General features: G+C 48.8%; 1 protein-coding gene across 9 annotated transcripts; it reads right to left on the bottom strand.

Moving 5' to 3' along the window:
* Positions 1 to 839: 839 nt before the first annotated feature.
* PGAP2 (post-GPI attachment to proteins 2) lies at positions 840 to 22,520 on the bottom strand. Of its 9 annotated transcripts, XM_047824245.1 has the most exons (8): positions 22,376 to 22,520; positions 13,325 to 13,345; positions 10,264 to 10,438; positions 6,117 to 6,285; positions 2,229 to 2,481; positions 1,980 to 2,086; positions 1,255 to 1,363; positions 840 to 1,048 (listed from the first exon to the last, which is right to left on the bottom strand). In XM_047824245.1, the coding sequence occupies exons 3-8, from the start codon at positions 10,395 to 10,397 to the stop codon at positions 918 to 920; spliced, it is 903 nt and encodes a 300-aa protein (XP_047680201.1). In that variant the 5' UTR covers positions 10,398 to 10,438; positions 13,325 to 13,345; positions 22,376 to 22,520; the 3' UTR covers positions 840 to 917. The 9 variants fall into 9 exon arrangements, 7 of the variants coding, with proteins under 7 accessions (XP_047680201.1, XP_047680202.1, XP_047680204.1 ...); XM_047824246.1 differs by lacking the exon at positions 6,117 to 6,285 and having other exon boundaries at positions 22,376 to 22,505; XM_047824248.1 differs by lacking the exon at positions 6,117 to 6,285 and having other exon boundaries at positions 1,992 to 2,086; positions 22,376 to 22,505.
* Positions 22,521 to 22,615: the final 95 nt, after the last annotated feature.

Genomic DNA, 22,615 nt, shown 5'->3' with positions numbered 1-22,615 from the left:
AAGACAAGTAAGGCTAGCCCAGACTGTTGGCAAAAAAAAAAAAAAAAAATTTATTTTCCTTTGAAATAAAATGTACAACCAAAAGAGGTCAGGGCATGGGGCAGCAGGGAGGACAGGGAGACAGCAGAGAGCCCATTTTGGGGCAGGAATCTGCCTCTAACTACCCTACACCTTTGCCAAGGAGGAAGAGTCGGTGAGCCATGGATTTCAGAAGGGAAGGAAAACAAATGCTGTGCCAGTGCTTTTCCTGGAGCAGGACATCCCTCAGGTCCAGAACACTACCTCCACAAGGTAGTGTCAGAACCACACACTGGCAGAGCCCTTACAGATCCTACAGCCCTCCTACCCCCAACCACCTGCATGGACATACGAAGGCTTAGATGGGGAAGGGGTACACACTAAACAGGAGGTGAAGTCAGAGCTAGAACACCTGGGCAAACTTAGCAAGGGACTGTGGCACAGGCCTGGGCATGTGCAGGAGATAATCACATATACCAGTCAAGTGAATGACCCCGTGGAGAGAAATGGCTGTGGTTTTCAGGTAGCAGCCACTGCTCAGTGGTCCCTGACCTCAGCAAGAGGTGGCTATGTAAAGGCCAAGAACCGATGGTGGTTATAAACCTCAGGACTTTTTTTAGCACCAGATGGTGGAGCTCTCCTAACAGCTCAGCTTCTTGGGGCCTCTCCGATAAGGGTGATGCTGCTTGAAGGTCCCTGTGCCTTCAAGTGGGGTGAGGGAAAAGAGAAGCCAGCAGGGCTACCTAAAACCCTGTCCTGTGCCCTTCTGCCCTTCCTCCCCCTCCCCCAGCTTCAGCACGGCCCACAGAGGACACAGGGTGGGGAAGGCCAGAGTGGTGTCTTGTTTCTAGTTTCTGGGCAGTGGACCGCCTCCTCCTTTCTAGTAGGAGAGAAAGGGTTTAGAATCGCTTTTCCTCAGGCTGGGAGGTAATGAGCAGCTCCTTGTTTCCGAAGTCCCACCAGGCTGTCATGTGGAACGCCATGTTGGTTAGGACAACGGTGTACTCCAGGATGGCGAAGATGGTGTATACTGTTGCAAGGGCACAAGAACAGAGCATGGTGAGACTCCCGTCCCTGCCCCCCAGGGGCCTCTTGATAAAACGCCACCACTACACATCTCTACAGAGACACAATGGCAGTTAGCCCCCAAGGCCACTGCCATCTCGCACAGTATAGACAACATCATAACTGTCCCATAGCCACTGTGACCACATACGGATCCCAGCCTGGCCTCACCTCCAGCCTCACAATACATGTTGTGCCGAAAGTAGACAGCCAGCGCCGTGAAGAAGGAAATGAAGTTGATGACGAAAAGCCGCTGTTTCCAGTTGTAGGACTTGCGGTCCTAGAGGATGGGCTGTCTGATCACTCTGCAGCCTGTTGGATATGTGTGGGCAGCCTCCCCTCTTAGCCCCAACTCCTGAGGGCTGCGTCTTACCTCCCTTGGTTTTGGAAGGGGGCACAAGCAAGGGCAGCAGGAATGATGGGCATGTTCATATTCCTGCGTTTGGGAGTATAATGAAGCCAAGGAGCAGTGCTGTCCCTGCCCCTCCCACTTCAGCAGGATGGAATATGAAAGTTACTCAGAGTCACCCCCCAACCTGACACCTCCACATACTGTGGGGAGAAGAAAGGTATCTGGGGGGGGGGGGGCACTGGAGTTATTACAGACCACAGACCCCTGACACAGTTCCTACCTAACCCACTGCAGCCTGGGTGCTGTCCCTCATTCTACCCCCATTTGGAGCCTCCATCTCTTCTATTTTCCAGTCTCCATTAGTACCCGAACACAGTCCTAGATTCTGACCAATCCATCACCCTCCACTCATCCCCAAGCCCCAGCCTCAGCCCGGGTTCCCATTAGAACTCTGGTTCCCATCTCACCATTACCAGCATCCTGAGGACGGGTGTCCTTGATTTTCCCCTGGGCTGCTTAGAGCCCCACTAGGGGTAGACCGTACCTCCTGACTTACTGTGTGCTTCTTGGTCAGCCGCCAGAGAATGCAGGTGAGGAGCATGTGACTGAGGGAAGAGGCGATGAACACAATAAAAGCATTTTCGTGGATGGCTGGAGAGAGAGAGGAGGGTTGGGAGCGGGCACTACAGGAAGCATCCTAACCCCTCCCTCTGAAGGTCTGAGTGAGGGAGGGCGCAGGGGCGACCCTTCCCAACCCTTCCCCTGCTCCTCCTTCCCTCATGTGGACACCCACTGAAGTCCTCGGAAGAGGAGACGTAAGTGAGCACTAGCAGTGCGAGGTTCTCGACGACGTTGAGGCCAAAGTTGAGGCGGCAAAGCGGGCGGTAGCCAGGACACGGGGACGCGCAGCTGAGGTAGTGGTTCCAGTAGGCGAAGGCCACCAAGAAGCGGGGCGCTGAGTGCAGGCCGATGCAGAAGCGCCACACGTAGCGCTGGGGCACCTCCCCACCAATGGCCGAGCTCACCGAAGGCAGGTAGTTGGGCACCTAGAGAGTTGTGACCAGTCTGGTGGCAGGCCTCCACCAGCCCCACCCACCCACCTGGAGATCCTTCTCTCCATCTATCAAAATCACGCTGGCCCTCAGAAGGCTCCGCTCCAGCCCTTTCCTTTCCCAGAGGTCCTCCTTCAGGCACCGCGAGAGAGAGCTCTCCTGGGAGACATCCCTTTCCAGGTCCCAGCCCCCAATGTGCTTGTTCTCATTCCCCAGGCAGCCTGGGGTTTGTGCAGGGACTTGGTTGGACCTTTTCCATCTCCCTATACATGGAACCTACATATGGCTGGGGAAGCTGTAGACAGGTTCAGATGCTCTCTGAGCCCATAGCACAGAGCTATGGGAGATTCCATGGCCCAGGACCCCAGATTCAGTCCTGAGGACAGGGATGAGTCACAGACCACCTGAACTTCCGTGCTGGATTCACGGCCCACCTGAGCTGTTCTTGACTGCTCTCAGTTCTACTAACTCTTCTGGGCAGGTGTGCCAAGGTGGTAGAGGGTACTGTGAGATCCTGGGGGACCTGGGTCAGGAGGATACCCCCACCCTGATCATGCTTAAGAAAGTGGGTGCTCCTAACCTGGGGTAGTCTAAGAAAATGACCTATTCTTGTGCATCCCTCCCATTCATCTTTCTCAAAGCCTAGAATTCCTTATTCCTTCAGGAACTGGAGCACTATTCTTCACGGTTGAGGAAGGAGGAGGAGATAACACACAGCTGCGAGGACTGGTGTGTTGCTCGTGTGAGAGGGTGAGAAGGTGAGGGAAGAACAGTCTAGATGGGGACAGGAAAGCCAGGGAGAGGAGGAGGATCTCTCAGACTCCAGGGTCTGGAGCAGTGCTTCTACCTTTAACGTGCGTACAACTAACCAGGGATTGTGTGAAGATGTTGGGGGGTCTGGAATCTGAGAATCTGCATTTCTAAAGGATTCCAGTACTGGAAGCTACCGGTCCGTGGCACTCACTTTCTGTGGACTTTTTTAGACTGTCAGCAAGAACCAGAGCAGTGCCAGAGCCCAGGGACCCAGAGAAGGAATGACCATGCTGTGACTATAGCAGGACCAGTCTTCAGAGATGGAGTTCTACAAGATCCCCTCCTTTCTCCTAATGGTGATGCTGATGGATCAATGCTGGGAACATAGGCAATGGTGGACGCAGCTCACAGGGCAGAGGTGGGCCTGGGGTAACGCCAGCCAGGGGCTTCGCAGCCTTCACAGAAAAGGAGATAGATTCCCCTCAGCACTACCAAAGGAAGCTAAGTGTAGAGCTCTCTGAGAGGGTGCCGCTCCCAAGGCCATGGCTTGAGATACCATGTAGCTTGAGACCAGACTCAGATACTCACTCTGAGTAATCAGTAAAGAGACAGCACGGAGGCTTTGGAGCCACACAAACCCGGGTCTGCATCCCATCTCTGCCTTTATTGACCTACTCAAGGTCACTTCACCTCTCTGAGCTTTAATTTCCTTGTTGGCAAAATAGCGACACTACCACCTACCTTGCAGGATGATTGTGAATATTAAATATGATGTATGCAGAGCATCTGCAGTGTTTAGCACACAGCAGGTACAAGTTATGGCTTTCAGAAGACAAACTTCCCTGAAAAGCCTGCAAATAGCTGGTGAGCTATGTGGTTATTGAAAATGGGAAGCCTGCATGGGAGTGACAGGCGAGAACTGTAACTTCATCAGAGACTTCTGAGCCCTCCAAGCCTCCTTACTTTTCTACCCCTCTGGGCAGGTCCCCTAAGTAAGGTTAGTGGGAGTGCTGCCTCTGTTTCCTAGAATATTCATTCTGAAAACTCCTGTCCCCATCCCAGCTACTTTAAGGAGAGCAGGACCAGCATGAGCTTTTTGTCTGTTTGTTTGTTTCCTCCAGCATGAGCTTTCTAAAGCTTGGCTGGGAGAGCCCAGAGCCCTAACTGATGCTGGGAAACAGGTAAATCGTAGAGATGGCAAAAATCTGGGAGGACACCACAGGAAGAAGGGAGATTTAGGGCCCTGTGGCTACTGGTGTCATCCTCATAAGCTCCTCTCAGATTAGGGGTGGAGATAGGATGCTGAGAGCAGGGATTTCCTCTTACCCCCACCCACACACACAAATATACATGCACACATGCACACACATGCATCATCAGTATAGATATTCATTTATGTTCCCCCATCCCAAGCACACAAGTTCTCCACTCACCAACTATGCCAGCAACATCAGGAGCTATCAGAGACCAGGTGCCCAGCTCACCCCAAATCTCCCCATGAGCTCAGAGCTAAGGGTACTGAAGTGGGAACATAACCCCTTTCCCCAAGAACAGAAACCCTCTACATCCTAGAGGATGTGGCTCAGTGGACCTGTGGCAGGGCGGTAGATCAGAAAGTCACATGGTATAAAGGGTGAAGGTCCAAAAAATTCCCTATCAAAGCACCTCAGATTTCACCAATTGAGATTCATTCCTTTGATAAAAGTCCCCCAAACTTACGGATGACTTTGCTATCTACTGCCCCCATCCCTTGCCAACTGAACAAGACCTCCCATTCCTATCAATTCAACCTGCTACTCTTCTCTGTGGACTCCATCCCTGCCTCTCTACTTTCATAGTCCCTATTTTAGCTCTGGTCTTCCCAGTAACATGATCTATTTGCACTAGCCTCCTCACTTATCTCCCTACTCTTGCCCCCTGCCCTTAAATCTGTTCTCCACTCAGGAGCCAGAATGATCTTCTAAAGCATAAATCTGATCGTGTCCCTTTCCTGCTTAAAATCTTTCCAAAGCTCACCACTGCCCTCTGGATAAAATCAAAAGTTGTCAGCCTGGCATTCACAAAGATCCTTCTTTACCCCCATAGCAGAAATGCCCCCTGGTCCAGGAAGGAAGTCTTCCCCAACACCTAGGCTGGATTAAGTGCTTCTTCTGGGCCCTGTGATCCCTATGCTCCCCTTCATTCCTTATGTTCCCTTTTATCACAATAGGAGTCCCATTTCACTGTGCTGTGACTGTCTGTGTCTAGGACTGTGTCATGTAAGATGAGAGGCTAAGGGCAAGTCCATGTTCAGTTCCATCCTTCTGACACAGAACCTCTACCCCTAGGCCCTCAGGAAAGGCCTGGTGGACTGCTCTTGGAGGCAGGGAGTCCATCTGGGTTTCTAGCTGGCAGAGTCCTGAGTGGACACAGGTTAGGGGGCCCGAGGCTGCCAGGGGAGAAACCAAGCCTGAATATTCCAGGGCAGGGCTGGGGGTGTTCTCAGGCCATGTCCCCAGTCTGGGTTAAAGCCACTTATGACCTCTCCTGGCTCCTGGCCCAGTCTAACTCCCCAGTCCTGGCTTCCTTTCCAGTCTGGTCTTTCTTCAGCTTCCTCCTCCCTCTCATGACCTCTCTTGCCTACTGCCCTCCCTTCCCTTCCCCTTTCCCCTCTGCTCCCTGGCACTCTCTGTAATCTTCTACTCTCGGAAGACTGTGACTCCACTCTCCCTGAGTCTCTCCCCACAAATTCCCACAACTCTGACTTGCCCCCCACCATCCCTTTATCCCTTTCCCCTTTCTCTGACCCTCCGCCTTCTCTCTTACTCTCTGATTCCACTCTTACTGCCATCTCCTGACCTGGCCCTGACCCAGGTGCGGGGGAGCCTGGCACTCACCCCACAGTCAGTGGCCACCGTGTACTCAAAGTGGAACACCAGGGACCAGATGATGCAGAAGAAGAAGCCGAACATGGGGAAAGTGATGACCCACCAGATCATGGCCGTGAAGCGGAGCCGGAACACAGTCCCATCTGGGTCCAAGGGCTGGGAGGCCGCAGAGAACATCCTGTAGGGAGTGGTGCCCAGGCAGGGCGAGGGACACAACTTGGGGCCTGGTGGGACACCTGGGCCTCGGGAAGTGGAGCCTTTTCCAGAGCTGGCTCCCTCTATAGGGAAGAGCCAGAGTAGAAAGAGCATAAAGGGAAATGGAAAGCAGTGCAGAAGGTAAGGAGGTACAGAGAGAGATGGGGCGGGAGCAGCTGAGTCAGGCAGGGTCAGCTCTTAGGAATCCCTTTGGCACAATGGTCCTATAGGTCCACCTCTTAAAGAACCTGGAGAATAGAGGCTCCCAGTGGCCTGGACATGGGAGTTTGATGGGCCACTTCAATCTCAAGACTCTCATACCCAACTCAGAAGGATCAGAGGTAGAAAGGTTATTACTTCTGTTCCATAGAACATTAGGACTAAGATTTTAGCCACTTGACAGATTAAAGCTCCCAAGTCAAGGCTTTCTTCAGGTCACAAAACCTAGACAAAGGACCCTTGGCTCAGACTGGTCCAAGCCCTCCCACTGACCCTGTCTGACCACATTCCTCCTCTTCACCCAAGTTCAACCAGGAACAGTGGGAGTGCCCAGAACCTATTTCAATGGGACCACAGGCTGCCAACCAGCCCACCCCCAGGCTCAGAATGATCCAAGCCTCAGGTCAACAGTACCATCATCTCAAGATACCAGGGTACCTGCAGAGGCTTCTCCTTCCTCTCTAAGAAGACCATGTCACCCAATCCAAAGTTTATGGGAATCTGAGGGTCACGGGAACCTTCTCCACTCAGCTTGAGCCTATTGTGCTGGGCCAGACCCAGCAAGGACAGACCCAAACCAAGGGAGCTAGCTTCTTCCACTCCCTTCTCCTGCTAGGCAGAGAAGTCCCTCTTCCCACCCCTGACTGCCCCAACTACCATGACTTGTGAGATGGGTTCCCTTCTGGGGGGCAGACAGAAAGGCTTTGTATTCAAACGCCTAGGACCAAACCTCCCTTGGGACTCATACCACCCACGATTAAGGGAGCCCTAGTTCACTAGTCCAGCTCAGCATCAAGGAAATGGGGGAGGGGGCGCAAACTGAGCAACACTCACACTGGGTGCTGAAGGATCCGGGGCTTGGGTTGAGAGTTCTAGCCAGACTGAAACTATTCTAAGACTGGAGGGTCCCACCCCTAGCTCTCCAGGGCCTGCCCTCCCGCCCACAGAGCTCAGATCTCCACGCCTGCCCAAGCACACAGCCCTCCCAGGACCAACAAGACCATATCATAAACCCTGGAACACTCTGCAAAGGTAAGAGTGATAGTGGCTAAAGTCAGCCCACAACAGCTTCCTTGTCAGGGATGGGGGTGGGGACCCTTTTGAGAGTTGTATCCTGGGATCCAGGCAGTTTTCAGGGAAAGAAAAGGGAGAAAGCAAAATAGGATTTCACCCCTTTCTGTTGAAGCAGGAGTATGTCTGTTGGGCCTCACTGGAGAGCTAGCTAATCTTAGAACAATACATTCAGGATCCAAGACAGATCTGGACGGGCCTAAATATGAGGTTATCAGTGTCCAGTCTGGACCTGTGCAGAAACAGCTAACTCAGCTCAAGATGCCTTAACAGGGGTCTAACAGCCAGTAATAGGAATGCAACGGTACTACTTTTCCCTGTGCTACCCAGGCCATATGAAGACCTATGCCCAGATCAGGGCCTCATATGAAGAGAATAGTGACCGACTGGGCCAAGTCTAGGGGCGCACGTCCTGTGAGGGTTGCCTGAAAGAACTGGAAATATGCTACCTAATAAGAGTAAACTCAGGGACCCCTACCCCCATTACTGCCATCCCACCTCTGTAGGGCTGGCTTGATGCCAGGAGGAGAGAGAGTAGCTCTCAGGCTCCCAAAGCAGAGCCAGTGCAAAGGCAAAGATTCACCAAAAAGAGAATGTCATGTCCACTACAAGAAAGAGCTTGCTAATTGTTAGTTACTAAGCTTCCTTAGAATAGGCTGCCTGGAGAGGAAGGAAGCTCCCCATCACTGGAGATATGCAAGCAAACACAGAGTCATCTAAATTACAGATGTGTTAGAGTAAGGTTACTTTTTTTATTCCTAGGGTTGGCCATTTCTAGAATACTCCAGGTGAGAAATTCAGAGCATACATCCACCTGGGCTGCCCCAAGGTGGCTCCAACATGGTAGTCCCAGAGAGTGGGGACAAAATACCACCTGGGTCCCTGAGCTCAGTCCTGCCCCAGAGTGGTCAGGTATCCCTCCTGCAACTACCTATGCCTTAGGATCCCTAACTAGTATGTCAAGAATGGGTTATAGGTATGCCAGATATGCTGGCTTACTGATCCCATTAGCCCTCAGGAGCCAGCCATGAGGGGCAAAGCAAACAGCCTATTCCATTTAATTCCATATGCCTTACAAATATAATTTTCTGCATGGACTAAGACTTGGTCTCAGGCTTCCTTTTCAAAGGGCACTGGGCTGATGCAGGGGGGAGGGGGTCCTATTCATTTATTCAACCAATTCTTCCTGATTCAGATGTAGTGCCCACCTTGAAGAAGCTCCTGGTCTGATGGGGAACAGAGATACAAATATGATATGATAGAACTGTATGAAAGATAAAACAGGGAACTGTGGGCACCCAGAGGAGAGAGTGATTAAGTCTTCCCCAAGGAGGCTAGGGAATGTTTTTCAAAGGAGGAGACATTTGAGAAGGGTTTTGCAGGATACAAAGGAGTTGACCAGGTGAGAGAAACATTTGATGCATTATCTAAGGTGAAAACTTGGTCAAGAAAAGCCATTGTTTGGATCCTTTTCGATCCTCCCCCTCAAGATCACCTGGTCAGCCCCTTTTTGTCCAGTCCTATTCTTTCTGATAGCTCCCAGCCTTGGGTCTCATAAGACTGGCTGCCTACCGCTCAAGGCCAACATCTACCCATCGACAAAGCAAGGAGAGAGAAAACTTCCAGTCATAAGAACAAAAGAAGTAGGCCCTACTCCATACTGCCATTCAGACCCCACTTCTAATCATAGTCCTATTTCTGGAGCAAATGCTCTTTATAGGGAGGCAGGAAGCTGAGCTGATTGGGGGCCTTCAGAGCTCTCTCTGATGCTCTTCCAAGGGTCCATGTCCAGGCCCTGCTTCCTTTCCACCTAGAGCCCATGGGCTCTTCCTCTCCTGCCCTGCCTTCCAACCTTACAATCTCTTTTCCTCCTACTCCTTCTGCTCCTCACCCTTCACACTTCCCAAACCACCTTCCTATCCTTCTCCTATCTGGAGCTCTACACTACTCCTGAGAAGGAGGATGGGAATTGCCAACCCCATTTTAAGACATGGGAAGCTGAGGCTCAGTCTCTGTGTCTCAGGTAATACAGAGTCAGTGGATGAAATTAGGAGTGTAACAGAGGTCAACACAGGTCTGACCCTCTTTACCCCGAAACATTACAGAGAAAACTCACATCTTTCCTCCTGGCCCAGCACACCATATCCCTGCTCAGAGGGCACATGCCTACCTGGGGAACATAGGCCATGAACACATATATACACACATCATCAGGCCCCCATCCAGACACACACAGATATGGTCTCTCCCAGACACATACAGTCACGTCCCTTACAGTCACACAGACGCATACATAATCACATTCTCACAGAGACAGGCACAGCCCACAGTGCCACACTAAGAGGCCCCAGCACCCTCTAGCCCAGTCCTGTTCTCTCTCCATCCCCCACGAAACCCGGGGGCTCTTGAATCTGCCCCTCTATGAAGTAAGGATTGAATTCTGGGGCTGCCCAATTTCAATGACTCCAGGCCCTAATGACCTCCATGGAAAGTGGCAGAAGGCTAATTCCTGAGACCTCAATTTGCAGGTACCCAGCAACCCAGTTTGTCTGATGGACCTCATTGGAGAGCTCACTAATCCTGTTACAACAGAATCAGGATCCAAAATCGATCCAATTGGACCTGAATATGAGATATTCCTTGACCCCCCCCCCCCCCTCGCAAGCCCTACCCCACAGTGTGTGGCCGTAGTCTCCTTGAAGTGGAAGAGCAGGGACCAGAGGATGCAGAAGAGGAAGGCGACAAGTGGACAGCAGACTGTGACCAGGGCCACCAGGGTGAAGCGGAGGCGGACCAGGGTCCCATCCCGGTCCAGTGGCAGTGGGACCTGGTACATCTTGTCAGACCTGGGGATGGAGTAGTATGCTGTCAAGGCCCAAGGCAGCAAGGCTGGGACTCTGTGGTAAAGCCAGCCCTTGTGCTGAGTCCTCAGCTTAGCTGAGCCATGGGATGGAGGGTCTGAGAAGAAAGCCATCTAGCCCCTAAACTTGGACAGTTCCTGCCCTGGATGGGGACGATTGACTCAGAATCCCAAGAGGACATTCACCCTCAATTTCAGAGGAAAGACAATGAAGCAAATCTGTGCTAAAATGAAGCCTGAATAGATTGGGAGAGTTTCTTCTCCCCTATACCTGGCTTTACAGGTCTATGACAACAGGAGCTGGTTTAACTGGTCTCTCTTGTTTCAGGAACGAACCCTAAAACCTCCCAGTGAACAGAATAGTCCACCTTCTTTCACAGGCCTTTGAGCCTCTAGACTTCAGTTCTCCCTGCTTCACCCACTGGCCCAGGGCCTTCTGTACCTTCAGTCCCTTCCCAGGCTCTGTGTGTCTGCACCACAGTGCACAGCAGCAAGGGCTCCATGGAAGCCAATAGAACCCTGACCCCCTGCTCGTCCCCACCTGCTGCCTCATGTGCTCTGAGGGTGAAAGGCTTTGCAGAATCAGGCCTGGTGCTAGCCTGGGCTTGCTGTTTGCTGGAAAGAGCTGCCTGGTCAGCTTCTGGAGGCTTCCCAGAACCCATGGGGCCTGTCCATCCCCCTCCAGAGATGAAGTAAAAGCTCCTGAGAACTGTTGACTCCCTGCTGAGATGAGGATACTAAGGTTAAGAACTATAATAACCAGGTATACACCAGCAATCTTAGCCCAGCCTCCCTAAGTGCACAGAGGGGAAATTGAGGCTAAGAGAGGAACAAGAACCTGCTCAGGGTCGCACAACAACTAGAAGGGAGAGCCAGCAGTGGGGAGATGTAGGGCCCACAGGGTCACAAACTGCAGCCCCAGCCTTCTTTGACCCCTTCGTCTCTGGGACAGACCTCTGGGTAGAAAGGTCAGGTTAGATCAGATTAGGAGGGGAGAGAGAAGGGGCACCTGTCATTAGAGAAAGAAAGGTAAATCAGATCCTATATAGATGAGTCAGTGAATCCTGTCCCCATTGCAAAGGCAGAGAAACCAAGATGCAGAGAGAGAAAGGCCCTTCCTCAAAGCCAGATGCTGAGCCTGACAGAAAGCCATCCTTGGAACTTAGGCTTCTTGTGGCAAACTAGGGCTGGCTCCAGATTCATAAAGAACCCGCCCTTATGGACTCAAAGGTCTTGCCAGATCAAGTCCCAACTCTTCCTGGCCCCGCCCTCAGGAAGAACCTGAAGCTAACCTCCTAGCATTCCAGAACCAGGTGAATACGCCTCTGTGTTCTCCTCCATCTTCCCCCACCCGCCTCTCTTCCAGGCCTGATTAGTCAGCCTGCCCCAGTTGCCCAACTTCTTTTCTGCCTTCAGGAGCCAGGGATCTCCCAGAGGAATTGGAATTGGAGCTGGTGCCCCTCCCAAATTGAACACATTTCTTGGATCATCCCCAAATGGACTATAAGTCCCTAGAGACCCTAGAAGGGGAAGGACTTCCCCACCCAGCCCAAACCCTGATTTGGTGCTTGTAGCAGCACTAGTCCCCTCTCTGAAGCCAGTGGCTCTAGAAGCCTCGGGAACCACTGGGATGCCCAAACTGAAGAACAGATCCTCAGGGAATGAATAGGCACTGCTTGAGGCAGGGGTTGGATAAAGAAGTTGGAGGAACAATCTGTTCCACTGCTTGGAGGTATGCCTGGCTCCTCTTTTAGCTGTGTGACCTTGGGCAAGTCATCTAACCACTCTGGGTCTTTTTCCACAGTTGTGCAACATGAAGATCATGTGGTTTAGATTACTAATATGGCCAATCCAACATGGTCATTTTACTTCTCCAGGCCTCAGGACAGGGAGCTCACTAACTGAAGGGCAGCTCTTCAGTCCCAGTCAGCTCTAACTTCTTCATACGTACTACTTAGCTGGAAACTGCTTTCTTAGGAGTACCCCTAACTTATCTCCAAAGGTCCCAGAGATCTTCTCAGCCTCCAGCCAGAATCCATACTTACTGGGTACCTTCTGAGTATGAGGCACCCTGCTTAGTGCTCCACATACATTGTTTCTTTTAATCCTCACTATAATTCTACGAGGCAGGCCCTATATAGCCTGTGTATTTTCATTTTACAGAACAGGAAACTGAGGCTCAAGGAGGTTAAAAACACTTGCCCAAGGTCACAGGCTAATAAATGGAAGAGGTGTAATTTGAAATTACTCTATCGGGTTCCAGAGACGCCCAACACCTACATCCCTGGCACCTAAAGAGAAATCCCCATCAGCAGACCCTGGAGAATGAAGCAGAGCTCAACCAGTGCACAGCCAGCACCATGTGGAAGAGCAGTAGGGGTAAAGGGTTAGTTCAGAAGTCGGGACAGCAGCAGATCCTGGGCAAGCACCAGCACCTTGGGGCTGGGCGGTGAGAAAGCTGGACCTCGTGGCGGAGCTCCCCCAAGTGGGGTTGCCCCGCGATCCGTCACACCCATCCCCATACTCACCCAGGTTGTGGCGGCGAGGAGGCCGCGCCGGCGCAGGCCGGGCGCTGGGGGAACCCGAAGGGAGCCCAGGCCCGGCCTGGGGCAAGCGGCCGGGGGCGGGCCGGAGCGGGAACGGCGGGGGCGGGGCCAGCGCGCTAGGGGAGGAAACTGCGCCCAGATCCTCCATTGGCCCCTCCCCACTTCTGCGGACCTGGACCCTTGGCTCTCCGCCTTGATCCGGTGTCCCCTTGTGCCATGCCTCTCTAGCTCTGGTCTGCCCCACTAATTCCTGTTGCGTGGGGGCAGCCGGAAGAGCCCTGGACCCCTGGGTTTGACACGTTGGATAAGCCACCTTGTCACCTTACCTCTCAGCGGCGTTCCATCACCTGTTGAAAGAACATAAAATTGGTTCAACAAGCCCCGAATTCTCTAATTTTCTAGTCTCGGTGTCTCCTGCCCACGTCCCCATTCTAGCCGAATTATCCGGCCTCGCCCTTCTGAAACATTAAAACAGTTTTGCCCCAGCCTCAGCGCCCCTCCCCCTAACTTTGCTCCCCATAGCCGATTCCCGGCATTCAGCAAAGGGAAGAGCACATTATAGGTAGAGAGATCAGGGAGGCCCACCCCAAAAACTTGGGGCCAGAGCTGTTCCCGGCTTTGATCAGGAGAGGGCGCCCTGTCCTGACATAACAGAGCAAGGCTCTCCTTTCCCCAGTCCTGGGTCTGCCCCACCACGAGAGGGTTGATCCGCAGAAACCAACCCAGCCCACAGGGTTCCCTCCCCACCCAGACTGACCCCTGAAGGAACCCGAGGAAGATTCTTGGGGTTGTCAGAGCACCTGCAGGGGGTGAAGACCTCTGACCTAGACGTAGTTACCACCACAGTTTTCCTAGTCATATATCCCCACAGTAATAGCACATTTTGAGCACCCTCTGTTTTCCAGGCACTTTTCTATTTTTTATGCATTATCCCATTTGATCCTTATAAAAACTCCATGAGATGGATACTATTAACATCCCTGTTTTAGAAAAGGTATGTTACCTATTCACACAGCTATAAATGTCAGAAACAGGATTGGAGTCCCGCACCTGAGGTCATTCCCTTAATCCCTCCCTATATAGTTGACCCTGGAACAACCCGAGTTTGAACAGCACGTGTCCACTTACACGTGGATTTTTTGATACAGCACAGTACTATAAATGTATATTTTCTCCCTTATGGTTTTAAGAAAAAAAAATTATTTTGTTTTTTAAAGTAGGCTCCACACCCAATGTGGGGCTCCAACTCACAACCCAAGATCGAGTCACATGCTCTACCAACCGAGCCAGCCAAGTGCCCCCTCTTCCTTATGATTTTCTTAATAACATTTTCTTTTCTCTAGCTTACTTTATTGTAAGAATATGTCATATAAAACATATACAAAGCATGTGTTAATCAATAGTTTATCGGTAAAGCTTCCAGTCAACAGTAGGGTATTTATAGTTGTTTTGGGGAGTCAAAAATTATACATGGAGTTTTTACTGTGTGGGGGCGGGGGGGGGGTCAGCACCCCTAACCCCTGCATTGTTCAAGAGTCAACTGTATAATGTTAATCCCACAAGGTAGCTACACTCACCACTTTGCAGGTGGATACAGAGGCTCAAATTTGATTAACTTACCAGAGATCTTTTTCATGCATTCATTCTTGTTCATTCACTCAGCCTAGCCCTTTCTGTGGCAGGCCCTGACTGGGCAATGGTGGCAGACCCAGAGATAACTCACTCCTGGAGGCTCCAAGTCTGGCGGGACAATGTCCTATTCTAGTGACTTTGAACTCCTCTCCACCCTGTGCTTTAGGGTCCCAGGGCAAATGAACAATTAGTAAAACTGTACTAAAAGAACCACCTCCTTTTAGTTTCAATGATTAGATGTAGGTTTTCTACCTCAGGGCTTTGTGTCATCTTCTTTGTCTACCTCCAACATACAGATGCTTGCTCCTGGCCTTTATTCCCTGTCTTTATTCCCTGACCCTATTCCTTGTCTGTTCCTTTGGCCCTAAATACCATTCCCTGAGGCTGGGTCCCTTCTCTGTGCCTCTAGACTACCCCCAATGCCTGAAACTTGAGGTGCATTAATGTTGCCATTAATTCTTTGGTGATTTGGGCAATTCACCATACAGTCCTGAATCTCAGTTTCCTCATCTGTAAAATGGTTTTAGGAATATCCACAGCACAAGGTTGTCCTGGGGATTAAGTGAGGTAAAACAGCAGTGTGCCAGGTATGCAGGAGATACTCAAGACACCCTGGCTATTGTGATGAGATGTGGAAGCTATGGTCTGAACTTGTCCTGACTGAGCCTTTTCTTTTCTTTTTTTAATTTATTTTTTAACATTTATTCATTTTTGAGAGTGAGACAGACAGAGCATGAGCAGGGGAGGGGCAGAGAGGGAGACACAGAATCCAAAGCAGGCTCCAGGCTCCAAGCTATCCACACAGAGCCCAACGTGGGGCTCGAACTCATGGACCGCGAGATCATGACCTGAGCTGAAGTCACACGCTCAACCGACTGAGCCACCCAGGCACCCCAAGACTGAGCCTTTTCTGAACTGTGTGACCTCAGCCATCACTGACCCTCTCTGAATCTATTTCTTCCTCTGTCAGTTCCAAAGCCTATCACCTTGATTTATGTGAGGAAAAGTAGAAGAATGAGTTCTTACTAGGCGCAAGGAACTTTATGTACACTTTCTTATTCGATCCTCTTAATAATCTGGTGAGGTAAATTTGATGGAATATATTTTACAGATAAAGAAGCTGAACAAGCATCTAAGCTTCTAGTCTTGCCTTCAATTCAGTGGGCAGTCAGTGTTTGCTGAATCGACATTTGTCTGTAATCCAAGTAGTTGCTGCTGCTGCCGTTGAAACCTTCCAGTGTCTCCTGTCCTCCTGGTTGGTTTGCCTTGTGCCTGGACATACCTCAGAGAGGCCTGTGCCTGAAATAGCACCAATATTGTCCAGCTTTGGCCACAGTCACTGCTCCACTCCCCCTGTCCACACACACATACTAGATTCCCCAAGCTGACTGAGCATTTATTTACAGGGATGCTCCAGCCCACAGTAGCATGGAGGCAGTACAGAGGTGGGAAGCAGAAGAAAAGTGAATGTGGGATGTAGTTGTTAAGGAAAGATTCCTGAGGCTCTGCTTCACTGGTTTCCTTGCTCTTCTAACTCTTCATCATCCTCCCCATTTATAGCCACATTGGCTCTTCTTAAAACACAGATCTGGGGGTGCCTGGGTAGCTCAGTCGGTTAAGTGTCTGACCCTTGATTTTGGCTCAGGTCATGATCTTATGGTTCGTGAGATCGAGCCCTGCATCGGGCTCTGTGCTGACAGCACAGAGCCTACTTGGGATTCTCTCTCTCTCCTTCTCTCTTTGTCCCTCCCCAGCTGATGCTTGCTATCTCTCTCTCTCTCTCCCCTCTCTCTCTCTCAAAATAAATAAATAAACATTTAAAAAAAACCATACAGGGGCGCCTGGGTGGCGCAGTCGGTTAAGCGTCCGACTTCAGCCAGGTCACGATCTCCCGGTCCGGGAGTTCGAGCCCCGCGTCAGGCTCTGGGCTGATGGCTCAGAGCCTGGAGCCAGTTTCCGATTCTGTGTCTCCCTCTCTCTCTGCCCCTCCCCCGTTCATGCTCTGTCTCTCTCTGTCCCAAAAATAAATAAACATTGAAAAAAAAAATAAAAAATAAAAAAACCATACAGATCTGATCATGTGCCTCTCTTGCTGCAAATTGTTTAGCAACTCCCTATGGCGTTTAGGATCAAGAGCAAATTCCTTAGTGTGGTATTCATCATCCTTCGTTATCTGGCCATCCTCTACTCTAGCAAACACATATTTTACATTCTAGCTACGCTCATTTTTTCCATGAGCTTTGCTCAACTTCCTCCTTATCTCTCCCTAAGCACCATGATTCACCCACCTCCCCACTCCACAGGAAGCATTAGAAGTCCATCACACCTTTATTAGGACTGACCACAATGTAGTGAAATTATTGTTAAGCGTCTGTTCCCCTCTCCTTCCTGGAAACCCATTTAAGGATGGAACCCTCACCTGTTCCATTTATTTCTGAATCTCTCAGCTTAGGCCAGAGATAGACACAAAGGAAGCCCAGAAAATATTTGATTGAAGGGTTGATTTAATTGAATTGGGTTTTGAAGGATGGACAGGATTTGGATGTATCAAGAAGAGATTTAGGAACTGTAAGAAAAGCCTTTGAGGAAAGACCACTGTTGTAGGGGTAGAGGCAGAATAAGCATGGCTAGGGATAGGTAAAGAGGCAAGGACGCAGTGCTAAAGATACCCGGTTTCAGGCCAAACTCTGACCCTGCCTCCTGGGCAGCCTCAGGAAAGTCTTCCAGGGTTGTTCTTTGTTCTTCCTAGAGATCTTTTTCACAGCAGAGGCATCCTCCTTGGATGACTTTAAACTATCCACCCTAGGCACACCCATCTTGCTGTAGGCCCATTCGGCCTCAAATAGTAATTAAATCTTCATTGTATATTTTGTTCTTCATTGTTCAACTTTCTCTGGCTCCCCTATCACTTCTAGGATGAAATCTTAGTTTGTACCTCTGGATATACTGAGCTCTTTCTTGGTCCTACATCTTTTTTCTCTCTGTTCCTCCGACCTAGGATGTTTTTTTTTTCCCTCCATCTTGGCAAACTGTACCATAAAGGTATTGATTAATAGCACACTTAGGAATGCATATGGGAACTTCTAGGGAGATCACTAAAATAATATAAAAAGAGAATTTAATTTCCAAGCTGGTACAGGAGGAAAAATGAAATAATCCAAAAGAATGTTAAGAAAGCAGAGATTTAGGGGTGTCTGGGTGGCTCAGTCAGTTGAGTGGCTGACTCTTGATTTTAGCTCAGTTCATGATCTCAGGGTCGTGGGATTGAGCCTCATGTTGGGCTCAGCACTGAGCATGGAGCCTGCCTGGGATTCCTTCTCTCTCTCTCTCTCTCTCTCTCTCTCTCTCTCTCTCCCTCTGCCCTTCTCCCCTACTTGTGCGCACATGCGCTCTCTCTAAAAAAAAAATACATATGTACATATTTTTTTTCTAAGCAGAAATTTAATGGAAAATAAGCACTTGAAGAGATGGTCAATATCATTAATCATTAGGGAAATGTACATGAAAACCACAATGAGATGTCACTTCATAGCCCTTAGGATGGCTACAATTGAAAAAAAAGGAATATAGCAAGTATTGGCAAGGATGAGGAGAAATTGGAACCCTCATCTATTGCTAATAGGAATGTAAAATAGTACAGCCACTTTGGAAAACAGTCTGGTAGTTCCTCTAAAAGTTAAACATAGAGTTACCATAGGACCCCATAAATCTACTCCTAGGTATAAACACAAGAGAACTGAAAACATATGTCCATGAAAAACTTATACACAAATGTCCATAGCAGCATTATTCATGGTAGCCACAAGGTAGAAACTCAAATGCCATCAGCTTATGAATGTATAAACAAAATATGGCATATCCATAAAATGGAATATTATTCTATCATAAAACGGAATAAAATTCTGATACATGCTATAACACATATGAACGTTGAAAACATGTTAAGTGAAAGAAGTCAGACACAAAGGCCACATGTTGTGTGATTCCATCTATAGAAAATGTTCAGATAGGCAAATTCATCAAGACAGAAAGTAGATTAGTAGTTGCTAGGAGCTGGGGGAAGGGGGAAATGGGGAATGACTGCTAATTGTCTGGGATTTCTTTTTGGGGTTATGAAAATCTTCTGAAATTAGATAGTAGTGATAGTTGCACAACTTCATGAATATAGTTGACCTTTGAACAACACAGGGGTTAGGGGCACTAGACCCACACAGTCCAAAATCCATGTATAACTTTGACTCCCCAAAACCTTAACTACTAAGAGCCTACTGTTGACCAGAAGCCTTACTGATAACATAAACAGTTAATTAACACACATTTTGTATGTTGTATGTATTATGTACTGTAGTCTTACAATAAAGTAAGCTAGAGAAAATAATGTTATTAAGAAACTCATAAGGGAGAGAAAATACATTTACAGTACTGTATTTATTGAAAAAAAATCCTCATATAAATGGACCTGCACACTTCAAACCCATGTTGTTAAAGGGTCAACTTTACTACAACCCTCTGAATTCTATACCTAAAATGGGTAAATATTATATTATGTGAATTATATCTCAATTAAAACAATCTGGCAGGACTGCACCTCAAAAAATGGAGTTTATTATTACAAAAGAACTAAAATGAAAAACAAATTAAGGAAAAACCCAGAAACAGAACAGTAGGACAAATAGAAAATGTTAGATTAAATTCTGAATATACCAATAAATTCATTAAGTGTAATAGACTAAATGCTCTAGTTTAAAGTCAAAGGTATTCACATAAGATTTATAAAAATCTAATTATATGCTATTTATAAACATCATTCCTCCCTTCAGTTGTAGAAAAAGAGGAAGGAAATCAACATTTACTGGGTGCTTACTGTGTGTCAAACATGTGCCCAGTCCATTGCAAATTCCCTTATTTGACATTTACAATCACTTTACAACATGGGAATTTTTGTGCCTTTTCATAGACAAGAAAACTGGGTCACAGAACAGTTAAATAATTTGTGCAAGGTCTAAAAAGTAGGAAGTCTGGTACTTAAACTTAGCTGTTTGACTCCAACTCTGTCACTCTTTCCTACGCACCACCTAAGAAATCTAAACCTTTAGGGGGCGCCTGGGTGGCTCAGTCGGTTGAGCTTTGAACTTCGGCTCAGGTCACAATCTCCTGGTTCGTGAGCTTGAGTCCCACATCTGAGCTGTCAGCACAGCCTGGAGCCTGCTTTGGATTCTGTGTCTCCCTCCCTCTCTCTCTCTCTCTCTGCCCCTCCCCTGCTCATGCTCTCTCGCTCTCTCTCTCAAAAATAAGTCAACATTTAAAAACATTTAGGGGCGCCTGGGTGGCGCAGTCGGTTGGGCGTCTGACTTCAGCTCAGGTCACGATCTCGCGGTCCGTGAGTTCGAGCCCCGCGTCAGGCTCTGGGCTGATGGCTCAGAGCCTGGAGCCTGTTTCCGATTCTGTGTCTCCCTCTCTCTCTGCCCCTCCCCCGTTCATGCCCTGTCTCTCTCTGTCCCAAAAATAAATAAACGTTGAAAAAAAAATTTAAAAAAAAAAATAAATAAATAAATAAAAAAAAAATAAAAAATAAAAACATTTAAAAAAAAAAGAAAGAAATCTAGGCCCTCACTCTAAAAGGAAGTCTCTTGCCCTTCCCCGATTCTGCAATCCTTATGGGTCCTGTCTCCGCTCTGAGCACCAATCCTTCAAAGCTGCATAGGGTGAGTTCTCAGAGTATGTATGTGAGAGACTGGGGTTTCCCAGGAAAGCTGGACTTTCCTTTGCTTTGTCTCTCTGGGCCAGAGCAGAGTGTTAAGCTGTGGACTTCTTGGGCTCCTGAAGCCCAAGAGAGGGTTTGGCTCAGCAAGTTTTTGTGAGCATGCACCAAACTTCTTCTCTTTAGAGGTGAAGAAGGAATGAAGAGACTAGAAGGGGGTTATGAGAATTAGACAGAGTGAGAGTTATGTGGTCCACAAAGTCCTTCCGAGGGCAGAAGTACCTGGGAATGATGAGCATGTGGGCCACATGCCTACCAGAGTATCTAACAAGAGGTCCTTCTATTTAGAAATGACCATGGTCATAGGAAATTGCTCCCTGCCACACTCCTCATCTAATGTCTCTTCCTCCAGTCTTCCCACAAGTATGTGGGATCCTATTTAAGGATCTCAGCTCCTGAATACCTGCCAGCACTTTGACCTGAATGTATTTACTTAATTAATCACTTAAAACATATTTCTGGGAGCCATTTGTGTCAGAATCAATGTCTTAGAATAGTTAGAATGGGAATTCCTTGACATTTTTAAAGAATAGGAATAATTATCATTTATTGAGGGCTTACTGTATACTGGGTACCATACTAAATGCTTTATCTCATTTAATTCTCTCAATAACCTTAAAGGCAATTACAGTTGTTACCCTCATTTTACAGACAAGGAAACTGAGGCTTAGGGGTTAAAAATTTGCCCAAGCTGACATAGCTAATAAATGGTTGGGCTCAGGTTTAAACTCAGGGTTCCCTAACTCAAAAGTCTCACACTTCTACTACTATTCTACTTAAGAAAGTCATTCATCCATTCATCAAACATTTAATGTGCACCTATACTTTGTGCCTGGGCTTAGGGACACCAGAATAAATAAGTGGAGGAGAGGTTTAATCATATTTGGGTTTCAGGATTGGAGGGTGAGAAATCAAATGTTCTGTAGGTCAGTGAGGAAGCTATAGTAAACTATCCAGGGAGAACTAATGACTTTCCAATGTAGAACACAGGAAAGGGAGGATGAAGCAGAGGGATATTTGGATGCAGGAGTGGGGGGAATGTGGCGGGAGTCAGATGTTTAAACTAGCTTTACTATTTGACCATCCACATATTTATTTGTTTCTTCCTCTGAGCATCTACTGAGCACCTACAATGTACCAGATTTCTACTGTTATCTTATTTCATCTTTACAAGCATTCCACTTTTGGACAGATTAGTCAATTATTTGTAATCCCTCGCTACCACTGAACACTCAGAGGGATTTAAATTTATCTACTTTCGGGCAGAGCCCACTTCAATTCTGTGTTGATGTTCCAGGAAAAAGTGGTGGTGGAGAGGTAGTCTGAATAGGTTTTGCTTTCTGAGCACAGTCCCTGCTATTCTGCATGGGACCCTCAGTCACTAGGTCTAGTTTCTAGAACATGCTCAACCTTCTCCCTTGTAATATCAAGCGTCTGTCCTGGGCTAGGCCACGGGAGAAAGAAACGCCAATGAATAAAAAGCAGCTCTGACTTCTAAGAGCCTGAGCACAGAAGACAGGAAAATAATAGGATACAAAGTGACAAGGCTGTAACAGAGGCCTGCCCAAGCATTAGCCAAACTCCCTCAGAGAGATCCGGGAATGTATCCCAGAGAAGGCAGGAACATTTGAACCAGGCCTTTAAGATAAATAGGAGTTCCTAAAGTGCAGGTGGGAAAGAAGTTCCAAGAACCCTCATTTGTAACAAATCCTATGTTGAGCCATTCCCTCACGGCATGCTCATAGCGTACATTAGAGAGATTCAAAGAAGGAAAGGTTGTGATGGGGCTGGCATGGGTTGGGAGACCAGGAGGCCAGGTTTTGGGGCCTCGTAGCAGCTGCAGGCAAGCTACACGGAGAGACAGACCTCCCAGGAGGGCCCTCCAGCTCCGCACGTGGTCTGGCCAGGAAGTGCGGGCAGGACTACGGGGAAGCCTTCCCATCACCGCCCGCGGACTGGGGCAAGGAAAGGGTAGAATAGTTACCATGCCATCGTTGGAGCCTCCCCTCTGATTGGCCCGAGCTTCAGCAGCCCGACTGTCTCGGCTCCAAGGAAGGGGGAGGAGCCTCTGTATAGCGTCACCACTCTTCTCCCACACCCCGCCCGATGCACCCCCACGCAGCCACTCACAAGCCCACTTCGAGGGGGGCCCTGTATGACGTCACGACTCCTCCAGCCAATCTCGGCAGAGAGGGGCGGGACTCCATGTCCCTCCCATCGCCCC

This window comes from Prionailurus viverrinus, chromosome D1 (genome assembly GCF_022837055.1).
Source record: "Prionailurus viverrinus isolate Anna chromosome D1, UM_Priviv_1.0, whole genome shotgun sequence".
Taxonomy (NCBI): domain Eukaryota; kingdom Metazoa; phylum Chordata; class Mammalia; order Carnivora; family Felidae; genus Prionailurus; species Prionailurus viverrinus.
This window is presented reverse-complemented; position numbering and strand designations above follow the sequence as displayed.

What these genes read in the sequence shown, in the direction of transcription:
- PGAP2 (XM_047824243.1), bottom strand. Translation starts at nt 13,146, where the DNA reads ATGGAGGATCTGGGCGCAGTTTCCTCCCCTAGCGCGCTGGCCCCGCCC. An exon ending in CGGTGGCCACTGACTGTGGG is followed by an intron (nt 2,482 to 6,116) that starts GTGAGTGCCAGG and finishes ACAACTCTCTAG; the next exon opens with GTGCCCAACTACCTGCCTTC. An exon ending in CATGTATTGTGAGGCTGGAG is followed by an intron (nt 1,049 to 1,254) that starts GTGAGGCCAGGC and finishes CCCTTGCAACAG; the next exon opens with TATACACCATCTTCGCCATC.